This window comes from Pieris napi, chromosome 3 (assembly GCF_905475465.1).
Source record: "Pieris napi chromosome 3, ilPieNapi1.2, whole genome shotgun sequence".
Lineage (NCBI taxonomy): Eukaryota > Metazoa > Arthropoda > Insecta > Lepidoptera > Pieridae > Pieris > Pieris napi.
In genome coordinates this window covers 13,174,160-13,194,517 of record NC_062236.1, presented here as the reverse complement: position 1 = coordinate 13,194,517, position 20,358 = coordinate 13,174,160, and the positions used below count along the sequence as shown (strand labels likewise).

General features: G+C 33.4%; 2 protein-coding genes and 1 long non-coding RNA gene across 3 annotated transcripts in view; 2 read left to right on the top strand and 1 right to left on the bottom strand.

The window, feature by feature from the left end:
• Positions 1-409: 409 nt before the first annotated feature.
• LOC125063315 (chymotrypsin-1-like) lies at positions 410-2,374 on the top strand. Its single transcript, XM_047669719.1, has 5 exons — positions 410-607; positions 1,010-1,169; positions 1,431-1,683; positions 1,771-1,938; positions 2,162-2,374. Exons 1-5 carry the CDS (start codon positions 562-564, stop codon positions 2,306-2,308), a joined length of 774 nt encoding a protein of 257 aa, XP_047525675.1. The 5' UTR covers positions 410-561; the 3' UTR covers positions 2,309-2,374.
• A 1,797-nt stretch (positions 2,375-4,171) lies between these two features.
• The window catches only part of LOC125063300 (arrestin homolog), a 47,439-nt gene continuing 31,252 nt past the window's right edge, over positions 4,172-20,358 (bottom strand). Inside the window, exons 7-11 of the mRNA XM_047669698.1 lie at positions 13,348-13,406; positions 12,774-12,837; positions 9,006-9,114; positions 7,263-7,404; positions 4,172-6,835 (exon numbers count right to left, since the gene is read on the bottom strand). Coding sequence (XP_047525654.1) covers positions 6,339-6,835; positions 7,263-7,404; positions 9,006-9,114; positions 12,774-12,837; positions 13,348-13,406 — 871 coding nt within the window. The 3' untranslated portion in view covers positions 4,172-6,338. The remainder of the gene's footprint in view (positions 6,836-7,262; positions 7,405-9,005; positions 9,115-12,773; positions 12,838-13,347; positions 13,407-20,358) is intronic.
• Positions 15,138-18,926, top strand: LOC125063328. The gene is made up of 2 exons (XR_007119501.1): positions 15,138-15,319; positions 15,602-18,926. It is a non-coding gene; the product is annotated as an uncharacterized LOC125063328 (long non-coding RNA).

Genomic DNA, 20,358 nt, shown 5'->3' with positions numbered 1-20,358 from the left:
TTTACAAAAGTATGAAATCGACTAAAACTGCACAAGATGCCAGGGATTTATATATTCACTATTTATGTGTTAGGGTACGTCTGTAGGGCTTAGGGATCCGTAGGGTTGTTAGGTTCTTACGTCTCCCATATATTTAGTCATCTAGTGCAGCTTGCTCATACATACATTACATATACTATTCAGATACTTCTGACATTGAATACATATAAATTTTAAAAACACAGTCCACTAACCAGCAAGCTGTACATGGTCTAATTAAAATAAATGATTTGACTTGACGACTGACAAAAACAGCGACTTATTAATTGTTTTCTTTTTACCAAATTTAAATTATCGTTTTCTTTAGTAATTTTTAATTATATGTTAAAATTGCTTTTCGCTTTTATATCTGTATATAATTTTGTTTCAAATTATTAAAACCAACAAAATGCGTCACGTTTTACGTCAATAATTAATTATTTATTTATTTCTACAATCGCTAAATTACAAAATTTGTATAAATACTGTCTTAATTTGATACCGAAGCATTCTCAATACGACCATAATCAAGGGAGCAAAGAAATGAAAAAAATCATCCTATTTTTGGGCCTCATCGGAGTAGCTGTGGGTGAGCAAACATATGATTATTATTATGCATTCAGTTTGTTCCTTGTATGTCAATTGTATGAACTTTATGAACTTGTTAAAAATAAAAACGTGTTAAAAATATAAATGTTCGACAACCAGTGTACCATAGCACTGGGTAGCTGAATATCATAGTCAAGTCAAAGTAAACCTAAACCAGCACTAAAGATGCCACTAAAACGCTGTGTATAGATGTAATTGGACTTCAGGTTTACAAATGTTGTTTAGTGTGTAATAACTGTATGTATTTAATCAATCTGTTTTCTGTTTCTGTACCAAAAATGTAAAAATAAAATAAACTTTATTCATCAGTCACAAAATGCATAAGCCATTACAAAAGTCGGCGTTACGTTATTATTATAAAGAATTATTATATTTCTTGAAGGCAAAAGAGATATACAACAAACTATCCTTGGCGGGCAGGATGCTCCCGAAGGATTAGCTAACTGGCAGGCGTCTATAAGATTCGGTTATTGGCAACACAATTGCGGCGCTAGTGTCCTCAATGAAAGATGGCTTTTAACTGCTGCTCACTGCATGTACAGGTAAATGGGAAACCCATCACCAAACGTAAGCATTGCTCCCTTTAGTTCTGGGTCTCAAGAATCTTTAATTTTAATCCTCTAGCCATTGATGTCGGCAAAACGTTTTATGTATTTAGGTACATTGAATTCGCAATGCAGACTGCGATCAAAACAGAATAAGGAGTAAATGTATTAAAGCAGAAACTCTCGGTCTAATACACTGCATATTGTTCTTTGAAATTCAGTAAGTTATTTGTAATTTTGGAAATATACCCTTTTCAGTTACGGGCAATATCTATCAATGTTGAGCGTGGTGGTCGGTACCAACCATCTTAGATCGGGAGGTCAAAGATACAACCTCGAGTCGTACATACTTCACGAGAACTACAACCCTTCGACTCAGGCCAACGACCTGTGTTTATTAAAAACAACTACACCAATCGTTTACAACGATAAAGTTCAACCAGCCGTAATGCCAACCCAGGAAACGCCACCCGGCTCCAACCTCATGTTGACTGGATGGGGAGAAATGGGAGTGAGTTGCAAATTTAATTGTTATTTTTTTCCTATTTCAATCCCAGGGCAAGATAGAATTAAAATGTCTTAACAAAACATATTTCAGACTGATGGCGACATTCCCGATAATCTGCAAATGTTAAACTTCACATCTATAGGCACCAATGAATGTGATCAGAAATACAAGGAATTCTACGGAAAACGTGGAAAGTCTTTCCCTATCACTGACAAACAGCTCTGTATGACTGCCAAGCAAGGGACCGGAGGATGTAAGGTAAGAAAGCAGGATTAATATTAACTAAAGAAAGCTTACTCCTTCTTTTTTGGATGATGATGAGACCAGCAACGGTATCTCTAGTTTACCACGCATTGACACACATGACACTTCATTCCATTTGCCCAATCACAATGAAACGCACCTCTTCATCATTCATTTCCCTTCTCATCGGCAGAATATCCTATGTAGATCTAAATTAAAGAACATTGTTTCTTTACAGGGAGACTCTGGTGGTCCCATCGTTAAAGATTTGTCGTTAGTTGGTGTCGTGTCTGTTGGTGTTGTACCCTGCGGCTATGGTGTACCAGAAGTGTCGACTAATGTGATCAAATACGTTCCTTGGATCAAGCAACATACGGGAATGTAAATTTCAAGAGCCCTTTACGGGCTGTACCAAACTAGCAGAATAGCAGAATAAATATTATTTTAATAACCTCGGAAGCCATCGTCAATATAGTGCATGTAGTAAAATGAGCCAATTTTATACAGCCAATCTAGAAGGAAACGTGAAACAGTTGCAATGTCTTAAATTCAGTATACAGCCTTGCGATTCTGTAACTCACACAGCGGTTTTCACAGCGGCGGTCGCGCTCGAATCAGTCGTAAACCAGTCATTTTAATTTTTTTATCAGAATGCCAAATCATAAAATGACTGCTTCACGACTGATTTGAGCGCGACCGCCGCTGCGAAAACCGCTATGAGAGTTCGAGAAGTGAGTTACAGAATTGCAAGGCAGTATACACGTTTTATTACCCATTCCTACTTTAAGTTTCCTTAAAGTTTTAAATTATTTTATATTCTTTTGCTTGTTGTGATTTTATATTTATATAAGCAAATATAACTAGTCTGGCCATAAGTTCTATTACAAATGAAAATGATTTTTTTTTAACTTTTTAATTATTTCGAATTTGGAACAAGTATATTATTTTAAAAACTTCTATCGATTTTGCGCCATTTTACATGTTTTTTCTGTTCATTATCAAATTACAATATGGATGGGTGTTAAAGAAAATAGGATTGTAGTGATCGCCTTGCACAAAGTGGGTATGGAGCCGTCGGTCAAATTCCAGACACTTCAAAAGCTTGGTATCAGCCGTATGTTCGTATAGCGTACTATAAACAGATACAACACTTCGTCTGTCGACGACAATAAAAAATCGGAGCGGCCGCGTGCTGTTAGAACTAAAAAGGCTGTTATGCTGTTAAAGCCAGAAGACCCGATTAGGAAGCAAGAAATTTCATGGCGAGAAATGAAGATTCCCGCTAGGACTCTGTCGCGTATTATAAAACAAGACCTGATGCTCGGTGCTTATCGTCGATATACACAACATGCCCTAAATCAATCTTTACATTAAAAGAGAGTGGATCGATAAATACGCCTACTGTCGCGATACCACCTGCGATAAACGCGCGAACGCGATACCAGCACAGAAATATCCTCTTTACCGAAAAAAAAAAAAATTCACGATTGAACACTTCAATAAGCAAAATGATAAAGTGTACGCTCACAGTTCTAAAGAAGCTGACCAAATGGTCCGAAAGGTACAACGTAGTAATCATTCTGCGTCAGTGATGGTTTGGTGGGCCGTGTCTTATCAAGGAGTCACAAAACTACATTTTTGTTAAAAAGAAATGAAAACTGCAGCCAAACTGCATCAAGATACAGTCGTGGATCAGGTTGTGAAACCTCTCAGCAATACACTTTTTAAAAATATACCTTGGACTTGCCAGCAGGATTCTGCACCTGATCACGAGGCACGAACTACCCAAGCCTGGCTCGATACCAACGTTTCGGACTTTATAACAGCTGAAGACTGGCCCTCATCTAGCCCAGACCTCAAGACTTTAGACTTCACATTATGATCAGTTTTAGAGGACAAGCTGCTGCAAGGAGGCCTTCTCTAAACGACCCGGCGACATTGAGTCTCTTAAAAAATCTTTGGAGCAAGCAGAGGCGAAATTTCCTTGGAAACAGTGCGTAAATCCATTGATTCGTGGCCAAACATATTAAAGGCCTGAATAAAACCAAAGGTGGCCATGTCGAATAGAATATTTTTTGCTGAGGTTTTAATAAATATGTAGGTATAAATTTTAATAATATTACATTACTTTATTTAAAAAAATGCATTTTCATTTGTAACAGAACTTATGGCTGGACTAGGTATAGTATTCATATAATACATAGTCAGTGTGTCTTTACTGGTTTAGTTACTGAAATAAAAGATCTTATAATCAAAAACATTTAATAAATTACAGTAAATATTTACACCAGTCATTATTTTACACACACAATCAAATGAATTAATTCTAGAATCGAATTTAACAGTATAGTTAACTTATGTATTACAAAGATAGTAGGCTGCTTATTATAGCAAATATTATTTAATACCAAAAGTGGAAAGCATTTTGTTTTATTAACAATTATATGAAGTTGTACTCTTTACAACATTTTCTGCAATGTAAAGTAGTTGCATTGCCTAAATTATAATAAAACTTAATTAATACTAGACCGAAGTATTATAACTTCTATCCTACTATCGATTACCACTGTTATTAAGGATCATATAGGTTAGCACATTTGTTATACTTTCTAATAAAAACTACTGAAGAAATTTTGATGTCAATGTTACATTACGGTAGGCTCACGTAGTTTTTGAGCATTAAAATATCAAAAGTCTGTTGATTTAGTACCGATTACAAACAGCACAATGTTCTAAAAATAGAAGAAAATGTTTTATACATATGAAATATCATCGGATCAAACCGAATATATCGAAATTATATTCAGTTTTAAATACATATATGGCGATCGAAAGGCATAGTTTCTGTCAGTTCTCGGCCTTAATTTAAGAAGTATTAGTAAATGAGAGTGTAGCAAAGTTAAATGAATTTACAAATTAATAAACCTGTTTAAATTCAAACAGTTTTTCACTTATTGTTTGTGGAACAAACCCATTATTATTGTTTAAGACAATCTCTTACAGTTTATTCACATTAGTGCAGACAAGCTTAATTGTTATTAATGGCTGGCCCTGTACAGATACAGTTTTTTCACTCGTAGTGGTGAATATGTTAGAGCATTTATCCGAACATTAACGCACAGAGTCGTTCTTTCAACGATATGCACTTTCGTAAAGATTTTTTATAAGTTTTTAGGTAAGGATAATTAAAATCCAAACGGAAACTACTACTTTAATCAGTAGTCAATTAATAGGGTAATAGATGATTAGCAGAGTTTAATTGATATTACTACCAAAGTAAATAGATAAAAAATGTAAAGGTCAACTCTGATTGCGGATGAAATATATTATTGAAAACCTAAATACATACAATTTTTTTTTAATTTTGTATACACATTTTTTCTTTTAAGTGAGAAAATAATATAAGCTACTAAGACGATAGTAACAGTACGACAAGCTATTTAATATCTGACGTAACAATATATATAAACATAATTCGTTATTTTATCTCTCATTATATCTCTAGACAGGACTTTGTAGACGCAAAATTTAACTTAGGACTGAACTATTAATATAGGTATTAGTATCTAAGCGTAAAAGTTTCGCCGACTTTTATCTGTTATAATTCCAAAAAAATTTAACTTGGAGACTATTTTATGTAGGGAAACATTACTATATAATATAATACAATATCAACTTAAAACTATGTCAACGAATACGATTTTTGTGTACAATTTAATACATAACTGTTGTGTTTTAGATTTTTGGCTACATTGTTGATAAAATCAAAGAATAATAACTTTGTTTAAAGAATAATTTGTTCAGTTTTTAAGACTATTTCAATCTACTTTCTACAGGTGTGGAATATTAACGATTTGAAATTTTTAAGGTGTATTGCCATATTTGAACTTATTTTTCAGTTTGAGTATATACAAATTTTACAGGATGGTAAACCGTCACTCGGTTCGGAAATCCCAATATTTATGCACTGTTCATAAAAAAATAACGACTAGAATTTTTTTCTTAAATCTACTCTTTAACCTATGATTGACTTTCGTTTAGTCTTTCGAATTGAGTTCTTTTAATAAGCTTTGGTTCAATTTTTCTATAAAGTTTTTAATGTCTTTGGTACCCTTGATTTGATGTTAACAATTAAATGGAATGAGTTTTTTTAGAAGTGAAATCAAAAACGAATTTTGTGCACTTATTTAAGTTGGATACTAGGAACACAGACCCAGCAGAATAACTAAATTTTGTCGAATTAAACAGCATTATATACAAAAAATAAATTGAAATGAACACTACGACTGTCTTCTTCTATCAATACAACAGACAGCTCTTTTCAAATTCTCTGCAAAGCTACCCTTCATTTGGACCTCACTACACGACTTAATCGAATTCATTACATTCGATTCAACTTTTACTATTTCATCGGATCACGTATCTGAGCCGGGATATTTCTCAATCAAATCCAATTCTTCATTATTACATTTGACAATCGACGTTTCTCTCTGTCCAGTCATTTTTGGTCTAGTCTTTTGATTCTCAATATTTACCAGCACATCCGCAATGCATCTATGATTCTCTGGCGACGTTTCATCCGCTTCATTAATTGTTTCTCCGTTGCTGTTCTGGTCTTTTACTTCTGCTTTTTTTTCTTTACCTTCTAGAATCATTTTATGGGTTGCTTCTTCTGTTACGCTGTCAGTTGGGGCTTCGTTGATGCAGGAGTGGGTTAGGGTAAATGGTAGTTTGACGGAAACGTCCCCACCCATTGCGCTAAGTGTTAACTTAACTTTCACATAGTAGGACACGTAAATAGCGAATACATTACGATCATCATTAGACTCGGAGTTACATAGAACAGTTGAAGCTAGACTTGCACCAGTTTTTGAATAGGAGTCCTCGAGTGCTATCCAATTTTTGGTGACACCTGTAATGTATAAGAAAACTGATATCATCACCATAATATCAAGATATTATCTAGTTTTTACCCAATATAAGTACTTAAATGGTAGCAGATTAATGTTGGTGTACCTTGAATGTATTAATTTTTGAAACTCATTCTTGAGGTCGTTGGTTCGATCCCCGGTTGTGCACCATTGGACTTTCTGTCTAAGTGCGCATTTAACATTTGCTCGAATGGTGAAGGAAACTATTGTGACGAAACCGGCTTGTGTTGCGTGTGTCAGGCACAAGATACTGATCACTGATAGAATATTTTTGAAACCAACACACGGTGTTTAAACACGCTCATCCGAAACTAGGTTTGAAACCAATGCTGTATCAAGATATTAGCACAGATATATCTTATAACGACCTTCCTCAGCGTCTTCATGCGGTTGGCAACAGCAACTTACCTCTGTGAGGTGTTAGTACATATGAATCATTGTGGGTCTGCTCAGGTGGAATTGGTGTCCCTGATCCTTGTAGGAGTGCCACTACATTTTTGAACTTCCCATTTGAGAACATGCATACATCTACATGTTGTATCACTAGGACCTGAAAAGATTTGGTTAGAAACTCAGTAAAGGCAATCAGCGAACTCTAGCGAGCATATAACTATATAACTAACTATACATATAATTCCGTCGTAATATACTATATAGGAGCAATCTACAACACTCGCACTATATATAACATAATAATTAGGATTTCACAATAAAAAAAAAATGAATTACCAGTCGAATCCTATTTAATTTATCTTACTCCGATAGTAAATACAATGGAAATTAAATATCAATTGGTTGTTTGTATAAGTTACCTATTTCGTTAACAAACTTAATTGCTTAAACGTTCTTGACCTATTTAAGGGCCTTATGGGGGCCAAATTTTTTAAAAATATGCATATTATTCAATGATAGATTGTATCTAATTGATTGGTTTTTTCCTTACACCATGAAGGGTTAAGTATTATAATGTCATGGGGTTTCGTGGATTATAACGAGGGCAATATCACTCCAGCCAATCCCATTTTGCTCATGAATTTATTTAGTTTTTGTAATAAACTAAATATATAACATTTTGATGAATGTAATATTATGTCTATTATTTTAGCGTAAATGCAATTTGGGGGAATGGGACTATTTTTAAGTGACGTTTACGATATACCTACGATGAGTGAATGTTTTTATTATTACTAACTAAATAAACTAGGTTAAATCAACTCATTATTAATAAAACAGTTTAATCATTTTGTTTTGTAAAGTAGAAAGCTTCGTATATCAGAACCTTCTCTTGCAAATGAAACTCTCTTTATGAAGTGCATCCCGGCTTCGTGACTCAGTGGCCTAGCTCGTTTTAGCTAATCAATACGTTGAAAGCGGGGTTACGTTGAACAATAATTTCAGTTTGCAACGCACAATGTTCATTAAAAGTCTTGTTAAAAAGGAAAATCATTAATCAAGCTGTGTTTTTCTTAACCATACTGATGATTCTTAGCTTTAGTGTACACTAGTACAACAAATAACAAAATAGTGTAGAAAATATGGAGGAAGCCTCCCGGACAGAAACCGCATCTAAGCGCCTCATCGTTTTAAAATAGCAATAATAATAAGCCCTTATCTAAAATCTTATTGACATCTTAATATATATATCTTAATATATATAAATCTCGTGTCACAATGTTTGTCCTCAATGGACTCCTAAACTACCGAACCGATATCAATCAAATTTGCACACCGTGTGTAGTTTGATCCAACTTAAAAGATAGGGTAGTTTAAATCTCAAATTATAGTCGCAATGTAATTTTATTGCAAATTATTTGTTTATTATTAGACAGAATTCTAACAGATGGCGCTGTGTTGAAAGTACCAACGTTTCCAAGCTACAATTTAATGGCATAACCATGACTGGCGTTCGACGTTTCCCTTGAATAGTTTACTACTATGTTATATAACAAAAACCTTAGCCACAGCAACGCTTGGCCGGTCTACTAGTACATTATATAAAAATAATTCTTTGTACAATTTTATTAATCTAAGATGCGGTCTCTATTCGGGAGAAGGCCTCCTCCACATTCTTCTATTTTATTATTTGTCGTCCTTATCTAATTTTATTAATAAAATAGAGAAGCAGCGTTAATTTATAAATTTGTAACTTACCTTTATCCGTCGAATAGTTTTTGACGAGTGGTTTGTGATGAGTACGCTGACATTGATTGATTCGCCGTGGAAATATGTCGCCTTGTCGAGCCAAGCTTCTAGTTCTACCCTGGAAACATTTAAATATTGTTCTATTAGTTCTAGGCGTTTCTTCATGCATTATTTACCAAACACAAAATAATGTCGCTTAGAAATCAACCTGCGTCCCCAATGGATTTCACTTTCTATTTGCGAAATTCGACACTCGCACGTACGGTGCAGGAGAACGTGAAGAAGCAAGCATGCCTTGTTGACAAGTGAAGAAGATCACTTAGTTGTTACTAGGAAAATAAAAAATGGCCAAGAAATAGATTCAGAAAGACAAAAATATACACAGTAATCTATACCAACTACTTTTTTATTGAACTTTCTATTAAAATATATTTTGTCGACGCTTTTATGATTTTTCGGCGTCAATCTTACATAATATTATTATTATTATTTGACATTGAAATTTTACCCAGCTGGATCTAATATCGGGGAAAATAAGAGTTTGATTTTGAAGTCTTCATCAAATCATTCTCTTGCTGATTTACGAGATTCAAAATTATTGAGTTGAATTGATTGGTGCCAGTAACATTGAGTAAAATTGTACAGTTTTGCTATTTTGCTTTTTTTTCCAGCTAACGGATAAAGTGATCTTATTCAAGAGGCTAATAATCCCGAATCAGGACGATAGATCAAAATAGTATAATTGCTGAAAGTCAGGTTTTAATAACAAAGCATTGATTTGCGGTTTAAAACCCAAATAGCTTAATTTGAGGTTGAATTTCGTCTAAAATTTATACAAAATTTTTGTTATCTTCCGATGTCCTACTTTCGTTTGGGATTTGTCAAAGTAACCTCTTCATTAAATTGTTATTTAAGCTTCTCGTTAATTATTGTCAAAAGATAAAGTTCAGTGATTTAAGAACTGTGAAAACTTTTTTTTAATGTAATTGGAGAGAAACGGGCTGGAGGCTCACCCGATGTTAAGTGATACCACCGCCCATGGACACTCTGAATACAAGCGGGCTCGCGAGTGTGTTGCCGGCCTTTTAAGAATTGGTACGCTCTTTTCTTGGACTCTTACACCTACTCTATCGTCTCTTACTCTTGAATATGTACGCTGTGGAGAAAAGAGCCTGATGAACTTTATTTGTGAATAAAGAAAAACGATGGTTACAATAAAAAATAATAAGTATAATATGCAAGCTACTCGTTACTGGCTGCGTTGGCTGGCAATTAGCCTTGGAAACGTTAATTATCCCTCTGTATAGAATCGATTTTCTGATTCGCATGTTAAAATGTTCTATCGTAGATAGATCAAAGAGAACTTGCTAATATGATGTTACAAATTTTAAACGAACTAGTGATAATGTTGGATAATAAGCAGGTAGCGTTACTCGCAAGGTCTCAGGTGTGATAAATGGAGCTCCTTTACTTAATTTAAGGTACATTTAGAAAGTTAATGGTTTATTTTAGTACTAGACAATGAAATTATATAAAAAAATTGTTGTCTGAAAGGTCGGTTTACGGACGATAGTTTAACGCGACAACGTCATAACAAAACATTGATAGACGCAAGACATTGGCAGGACCGGCAGATTAACTAAGAAACTAACTAAATAAATAAAATATAGCTTAACCCGATTTCAAAATCTAAATGAAAATTTTCGATCTCCAATTTATAAATTCGTTTAATGTCTCATTTCAGTTTCAAAATCTCCGCCGCAATGTGATGGAACTCGTCCCCATTTCAACCTTCTTCTAGACCAGTGATTCCCAAAGTGGTCTATATCGACCCCTAGGGGTCTATGACAACCTGCAACGGGGCTACGTCAGCGAAAAAAAATTTGGGGGTCCATGAAATGAAAATGGGGGTCCACGATAGTGGATCTCAACACATACACTGATAGTACCTATTTACTTACATCATATAATCTTATAATCATATATCAAAACATATACATTATATTGACTTATTGCTTATGTTATTTTATTTATAGTTTATTTTATGTTTATTTAATGCTACGTATATTTTACATAACAGATACAACATTTTATTTTGAGTAGTTTTAATTTAAATTCAATTAATAAATAATAAGTAATAAGGATAAAAATTTATGAGTATCTTACAGATACAATATTGTAAATAATATGTTGGTTAACGTTAGGCTATCTAATAACTGACAGGTTAGTCCATCTATTAGCCGCTGTAGCAAATACCTCGGCGTTCGTAAATGTTGTTTGATCTCAATGTACAGAGCCAAACTTGCGTTACCGCTCGGGTCTGTACGTTTTGTCATGCTCAACTAAATGTTTAAGTACTGACATTCATAACAATAATGCTTATCTAAGTTATCTTATGTTATATTATATATATGTAGATAACTTAAATAATGATATGGTACGAATGTATGTATACATACTCAGATTCTAGGCTACATCAAAAAAATCATTATTAAACCGTTTTTTAAATAAATATCACAATCATCTATTAAAATTAAAATATTCATGACGAATTAACGAAACCAAAGTGCTATAATATCTGTGTTCATTTCTGAACATCTGTATTTAGACAACAAAACTAATATTTTTATAGTGTTTAAATTTAGATTTCCGACATAACGTTAACAAGTTTTATTTTCTATTTCCGGTTCAGTTACGCAGACGCGCTTCAATGAAATTTTAAAGGCTTCGTTGAAGGAGATAGTTTATTTTGCTATAGGCTATACATTACTACAATAATCACTCATATTTAGTTAAAGATTTAAAAATGTAATTTTTATAACAATAACAATTTGCTGTACTAAATGTAAAAAAAACTTATTTCGCTACACCCAATATAGAGAGCTAAACTATTCGAGAATCATAAGTAAAATGTTATTTTAAAAATAAGAACCAAGAAAGAATTGTTTGTATCATTGCTTTTTGTTATTTGCTTTAATAATTTATTCTTTGTAGTATGTGAGTGAGTAAAAATCTATTAAGCATCCCGTTGACCCAGGAATCGTCGTAGTTAAATTAATGATATATGATATACTTTTAATATGAATACGATTTGAAATGGATCAAGCGATGTTGATCCTATGAATATAACAATTACTTAAGTATTTTGAAATTTCTTCCACACTCAATAGTAAATGAACACTATGATTTTGAATTTTAACATCTAAATATTACATTGATTTACGCCCGAACCCAATAATCAATCCACAATCAGATCAGACCGTGACAGTCGATCGATCTCCTATCTGCATCCCAATAACCAAACCCTACGAAGACAATCCATTTTTGGCGACGGATAAAATGCTCTTTGTCGTTCCATTTTACCGAGTTTCACTCATATTTGATAGTCAATTTTAACCAAATAAAGTAAAGAAAACCGTACAAATAACATTAAAATATACATGTGTATGTTTTAAACATAACAAACAGTTTTTTTAATTATTTAAAAAAGTGGTGTAAGTTAAAATCTGTTAAAATAATTAACTGTTGAAATCGAGCTTTCGTCAACTGTGATTTTCATACAAAGGTCTATCCACAGACACCGATACGACCTCCCATGGATAGCTTGTATCGACAGACATTACAATCCGTCGATTGGTTATTTGCCACACTTGTTACAACATTTGGATTAAGATTAAACTATCTCAGATGGTGGAAAATGGCTTGAGATAGGTTTATTGGGTTCGGACGTTAGATATTCACTAAATTTACTTAGGATAGTAACGTATTAATATTCACCTGCCGTCAGAAAGTAGAAAAGGCTTTTCAACCGCGACGCGAGGTGGCGCTGGCTCCACGTTCTCTGAAAACACCTTGAAGTTATTCACCGGAGAATTCGTTATGAACTTCTTTGATGAATTTCTTATTAGCTTATGAATCATGCATTTGTATTTCTAATATCTAAAAATTATATATTTTAGAATGGGACAATTTTAAGTTTTCTTTGCCTTCTTCACTCTTTGATGGGATAGAACTCGTTAAATTAATTAAGTTAAGATAAATCTAAAGCCATTAAGTTAACAGATGTGTGAGTATCCCACCTAATGGCTACAGTTCAAAGTTTCACTTGGTGCCATTTAGGCTCCCACTAGGCTCACTTTGCACTTATAAAATATACACTAATTTAAATTAAATTATAAATTAATAAATATTATTATTATTAAATTGTGGTGTTTTTTTTTAAGTGAATAGTTTTTAATCCATTTGTACGACAGGAATTTATTCTACGTTTCGTGTATATGCCAGGCTTCACTAACTACATAAGCTTGTGAAATCCATTTGATGTGGTTTTCAGAGTTGAACCTCAACTTACCAATTTCCTCTTTCTGTCGACTGCTTTGGTCCGGTTGCAATTTTGTTTTTGCTTTAAGTCTGTAAATTTAAAAATATATTATATATGCCAGAAGCGTCAGTTAAATGAAAACAGATTTAATTTAATTCAACACATATTTATTAATTAAAAATGTGTGCGTGTACTAGGTGTACACACGTAAGAAGTGAAACTTCTTTATGACCTTATTTTTCGAAAAATGATCTACTATATGCAACTTAACGAAAATGGTTAAATAAAGTTTAACAAAAGGCTTTTATTATTATTATAGACATGAATACAAATACAATTATTTCATTTTACCTTATTACTACTAAGATTATTACAGAATTTCATTAATTGTAATAGAATTATTACTATCATTGTTATCGTTATTATATATTTTTGTTATTAATGGCTTCGAATCTCTTCGGATCAACCGTGGTAGGGACAAGAAAAAGATGGCGCGTAACCGAAAAACGTGACGATTTGCTACAAAATTTCTCCCATACGTCGATAAAGAACTTTCATTCCAACGCCAATAAAGAAGTTTGACTTCAAAAAGCAACACGGCGCGTAACGGAAAAATGTGACGCGTAACGAAAAAATGTTACACTAAATTTTTTTATATTTTAAAAATATTTATTTGTTTATTAACACTTTGTTGCAGAAAGATAATACAATTGAAATAATTAAATTAAACTGGCATACATATCATGTTGTTTAATATCAATGTTAAATTTTGTGTGATATTGCAACGAATTGTCACGTATAATAATTTATAACGTACTGGAACAACGTTCATAGCTCGAATCAAATTTTAAACAGTTATAAATTTCACCAAATAATTGTATTTCTTGTACAGTTCTTGGATTATAGCTCTCTATGAGGATTACAAATATGCCGAAAAGACGCGAACATTTCTAACTCATACGAAGTAATCAAAGGGTCTTTTGTTTGCACCAATGCCTGTAAAGTGTTCAAAATAGCTTCGGGTAATAGTGCCCACATTCGGGATTAATTAGACATTACTAGCGGGAATGATGTCGACCTATAAGGGGATACGCTCTTGTCTTGAAAAACCTAAGACGTATTGGTTCGGAAAAATCTTTACTGAGAGCTGGTGCGCGGCGGTTTTCTTTTTCTTTCTAGAATGCCAGGAGTCAATGTGAAAAGGATTGAAGTTGGTGAATTTGTTTAAATTTCCAAAGTTTTGCCACCTAAGCTAGGTATTTTGAACTAACTACGCATTAAAATGTTCATCCGTAATACGTTAAACTTGAATTACTATTTAAGTTACGATACCATTACATAATAATTATTAATAAGTTGAAGTTATTAAAATTCGAGCTCCTTCATAATCATGCAAGGCAAAGTGGCATCCAGAAAGACCTGGTCATCTGGAAAGACAAGTCATTGTTCAGAAGCGCGGCATCCAAAATAAATATATCGCGGGCTTCAAGCCAGAGGGGCGTATAAAAAAAATCGTTTTTTTTTTTATTACGTCAATTATTTCTAAGTTTATCGATACACCACCTCTGTTTTTTTCATATTTGTAAGTTAATTACTTTAGAAGATATTAATAAAATACTTTTAGGCGTATAACTGAAGTCAGATATTATTTTCATGCCAGAAAGACGTACCGCGGTCGTAACCACTAATGACGAATTGTGTAACGGACCACAAAGTCGTACGTACATACGATTTCATACGATTATCGATTTTCATATGACCTACCAATATATTGTCGGGCCATATAGACGTATGTTCATACGACTTTCAAATTTGTTTTGATTACCAATAAAATGTCATGCCAAAAAGACGTATGCGTATACGACCTTGAATTCGCGCCGCGCTCTTTCCACCCGCGCAGTCGCAGTGTTCAATAGTCGGCCGTATGGAGTGGACAGGCGGAACATAGAAACGGACACAACAATGAATCGGACCAAAACTATTCTTCGTTTAGCGCTACATGGTAAGTTATAATTTTACCTATTGTAAACAAGCAAGTTGGTATGTTATTGTGGTTGTTAATTGTTGAGTTTGTTTGTTACTTAGGCAATTCCATTGAGCCGTTTGGCAGTTAGGTTATTTAGACAAATTTTCATATTTATAATATTTAATGAGATTATATTATTATTATTATTATTGCACTCCACTGCACTAATGGCACTGCAATCTTAACGCGAATATAGTATAGTTACAGGGCATAAGTAACCTGTAGGTAACTAATTGTCTTTTTTTTTCTTTTTTTTAGAGACTCAATCAAATCATGAAGATTCACCAATCGCTGTTGAAGAGCAGATGGAGATTTTGCATTCTGTGCCTTCGTCACCTATGGGATCGCCTATGACTTTTTCACATACGGAGGTAAAAAGAGAATCGCCACTTACAACAGAACAACGAGCGACAATAGCCGAAATGGAAAATTTAGGCTTTAACGGTGATGACTTTAATGTTCCAATATTATATTCCAATAAATTACCATTGTCAGTATTTAGAACAAACAAGGATTACGAACTACTAGAATCATCGGTTCCATCAATAGAAAAACAACTTACACCGCTGTTTACACCAGTAGCATCCATACACTCAATAGGAAGCCCTAGCATTATAAAAACTTCTGAAAACCCACTTAACGAGAATCTGCCAACTTTCATTGATGACAGCAATGACTCTGTAGCAGACCCTAATTACCAACCTGAAGACGAGGAAATTCAGTGCTCGCCAATGTCACCCATTACGTCCTCATCTTTAGTTCAAATTAAACAAACAGTCAGCATTACTAATCCACAAGAAATAGAAGAATCGCCCACACTTGAAAGTAACCTTGATGGAATGGAAAATTTAGGCTTTAACGGTGATGACTTTAATGTTCCAATATTATATTCCAATAAATCACCATTGTCAGTATTTAGGACAAACAAGGATTACGAACTACTAGAATCATCGGTTCCATCAATAGAAAAACAACTTACACCGCTGTTTACACCAGTAGCATCCATACACTCAATAAGAAGCCCTAGCATTATAGAAACTTCTGAAAACCCACATAACGAGAATCTGTCAACTTTCATTGATGACAGCGATGACTCTGTAGCAGACCCTAATTACCAACCTGATGACGAGGAAATTCAGTGCTCGCCAATGTCACCCATTACGTCCTCATCTTTAGTTCAAATTGAACAACCAGTCAGCATTACTAATCCACAAGAAATAGAAGAATCGCCCACACTTGAAAGTAACCTTGATCGTCAAAAAGTGAAAAGATGCAAAAGAAAAATACCGGAAAATTGGAAAAAAAACATTAGAAAAACGAAGAAAAATTGCGGTGAAACATACATATCAAGTCAAGGAAAAAATGTACCGGCAAAAAAGTGTGGCAATGAAAATTGTAAGTGTCAACGAGCTTGTCATACAAAAATTGATAATAGTACGAGAAAAAATATTCATTTGTCATTTTGGGGTTTGGGTAGTATTGAAAGACAAAGGGATTTTATAGTATCGAACGTGGTTTCAACTGAAGCAACAGGATCACGTGTGACAAACTCGAGAAGGAAATTCACTTTGAATTACAGTTTCAAGATTAATTCGGAAACGGTAAATGTGTGTCAACCTTTTTTTCTTCGTACACTGGATATCAGTGACAAGATGGTCCGTACTGCTTTGAAGAAAGCGCGCCGAGGAGTGGGTAATATACCTTCCCCTGATAAAAGAGGTCATCACATACCTTGCAACAAATTTAGCGAAGACAACATAAAGTTTGCTAATGATCACATAGATTCATTTCCAAAAGTGCCTTCTCATTGGTGCCGTAAAGATACAAAAAAGATTTATTTGGAGACCATTCTTAATAAAGAAAAAATGTACGAATTATATAAGCAGCAATGTTTGGAGAACCATAAGAAACCCATTGGAAAAACTTCGTATAAAGAACTAATTTTAAATAAGAATATAGGTTTCCACAAACCAAGAAAGGACCAGTGTTGGTGTAACAAATATGAGCAATTAACTGAAGAAGAACAAAAGGCGAAACAAGAAGAATACGAAGAGCATGTTAACAGAAAATACTATGCACAGGAAGAAAAAACATCGGATAAAATTAAAGCAATAGAAGATAGCCGCTCACATGTTTGTACTTTTGACTTTGAAGCAGTGCTATATTGTCCTTTGGTTTTAGGAAAACCTGTATTTTATAAACGGAAGTTAGGTAGCATGAATTTCACAATTCACAATGCAGCGACTAAACAAGGCTATTGTTATTTTTGGCCGGAATATGAAGGCAACCGTGGATCAAACGAAGTATCAACATGTCTCTATAATTACATCTCAAATCTCTCCAATGTTGATCACCTGATTTTATTTTCTGACTGCTGTCCAGGCCAGAATAGAAATTCTGTGCTTGTTGCTATGTTCAATTATATCATTACATCACCTGACAATGAGATTAGAGTCATTGACTATAAATTTCTTGAACCTGGTCACACCTACATGGAGTGCGACAACATGCACTCGACAATTGAACGAGCTTCTGAGTATGCCAAAATCTACATCCCTGATGACTGGCAAAATGTCATACGACTAGCTCGTAAAGACAATCCATATAATGTTCAAGTTATGGAACACACAGACTTTTTGGATTTCAAATCACTGCGAAGTACTATTATTCCAAATACAATGAAAGCCACTGATGGAACTGTTTTGCAATGGGCTAACGTAAGATGGTTACGATTTAATAAAAACATTCCCCATTCGTTGTTTTTTAAATATGATTACTGGGAAGAATTCAAAGAGGTAAAATTAAAGGAGAGAGTGACTAGATCGGAACATAATTCGAATCTTGCAAAACTGTACCCAGGACAAATTTTGTTAAAACAAGCAAAACATAAAGATCTGATGGAAATGTGTCGAGATGGGACGATAACCAAGAATCATAACTACTACTATGAAAAACTTCCTGTTCAGTCTGTATCAGGATCGTTGCCTCAGACTAGGCCTCGTCAAGATGATGACGAATTGGAATTATCTGCAACACGAGCCTCATATTTAAGACGTCGGTCAGGGAAAAAGAATTAATCAGTTCATTTGATAAGAACCTACATAGATGTTTGAACTTATTACTTTTGCTTGCTCAGTTGGATCTAAATAGATTAAGTCGTTTGCCTGTACCTGCTCTAAATTTAAATGAGATTGCATGCAACTAAATGGAAAGTACTTACTATTCATGTTTTTCATCTTTATAGATATTTTTATAGATGTATTTTTTTTGTTTGTTTATTTTGTTTCTATTTAGGTAAACATCTATTTTTTAATAGGTAACCAAGTTTAATACTATTCATGTTTTTCATCTTTATAGATATTTTTATAATTAGCAGTTTTTTTAGTTTGTTTATTTTGTTTCTATGTAGGTAAACAACTTTTTTTCAACAGCTTTAAGATCTCTGCAATCGTGAATGCTGAATACGACCAAAGAAACAATAATTATCTTTGTAGTACTAGAGTGTTAATTATACCTATGCTAAGTTTTTCTTTTAAAAGTTTAATGGTTCCAAGTTCCTTTTTAAATAATAATAATTTTAAACAATTTTTGTGCCTTGTTTTATTTCACTGCCATCGAAATTAACCCTAAGAAGCCCTTACGTCTGTCTTGGAACAAAACTAATTTTATATTTTTGACAAGCCAGACGGACGTGTAATCTTCAAAAATGGTAGAAATACTGCATTTAATTATATAAAAAATATTTATTTATGATATTTCACGATACTTGAACTAAGTTCAGATGTTTTTTTAAATATTTCATTGCGTAAAAAGCTTTTGTATTTTACGTCCATCCGATGAAAGCGTTTTCTGAGAAAAGAAAACATACGGTTTGCCTACAACTGTCGAGCCAAATGGAAGTAAGTGCAATATTGCAAGTTTTTAAATACTTACAAAGAAAATAATCATTTCACGTTATTAAGAAAGTACTTTAGTAGACACATGTACATTTTCAGATAAAGAGATACATTGCAAAAAAACTTATTAAGTTTTTTTTGTCTCCTGAAAAGTAGGGGTATTGCTTATACGCCCCTCTGGCTTGAAGGCCACGATATGATGATCGCCAACTTTCTAAAGATGATGGCCGTATACCTACTCTATATTCATAGCGAAGTTTAAAGTTAAACTATTAAATCAGTATAGTGTTTTGTTTTATGAATTATTTAGATATTTAAGCGGAACGAGAGTTTTTATATAGGTTAGAAATTTAAGAATGGATTGGAGAAATGTTGCAAAAACGGGAAAATCACCTTATCGAGATATTCGTGTTGGAATCCATTATTCCTGATTTAAGTTACGCAACATTATGTAAGACAGAATCTTTCAGTTTTTTTGTCAGCAAAGCCATATCATATTTCCATTTTTTCAGCTTTACTCACAGAAACTTTCACTTTAATATAGTAAGAGGCATTAATAGCTACGGGTTTTTATTGTTTGATATTTATCTCTAACATCTACACAATTTAACAGCTGTATTTAAAAGAAATTCAATAATATAGAACTTTTAATTAGACGGGTAGATAAAAAGTTTGCTCACAAAAACTTTTGTATTAAATATTACTTTTCGTTACTTTTGTGCTACGAAGCTGAGTTATGCACTGTAACATGACTCCGTTGTATATTTATTTATTAATTAAATTAAGTTTACCACAACAAACATAATACTATAATATATAATACTAATCTGTATTGTGCTGTGAATCTTCTGAATAAATAAATATCTATGTTACAAACTCTTTTATCTAAAATGTATGATAATTTATGTAAACAAAAATGTTACAAAAAATTCAATTTAAATATTATGTTCGAGGTAAAATAAAAATACCAGAAATTATTTGCTACGCAGAAAATAAAATACCAGCAAAAGAGCGGATTAAGTATGAGATAGGCACTTAAAAACGCCTTCTTTGAAACTGACAGCTTACTACCATACGTATATATCCAGCTCCAGATAAGTACCTACTGTTTAATCCGTT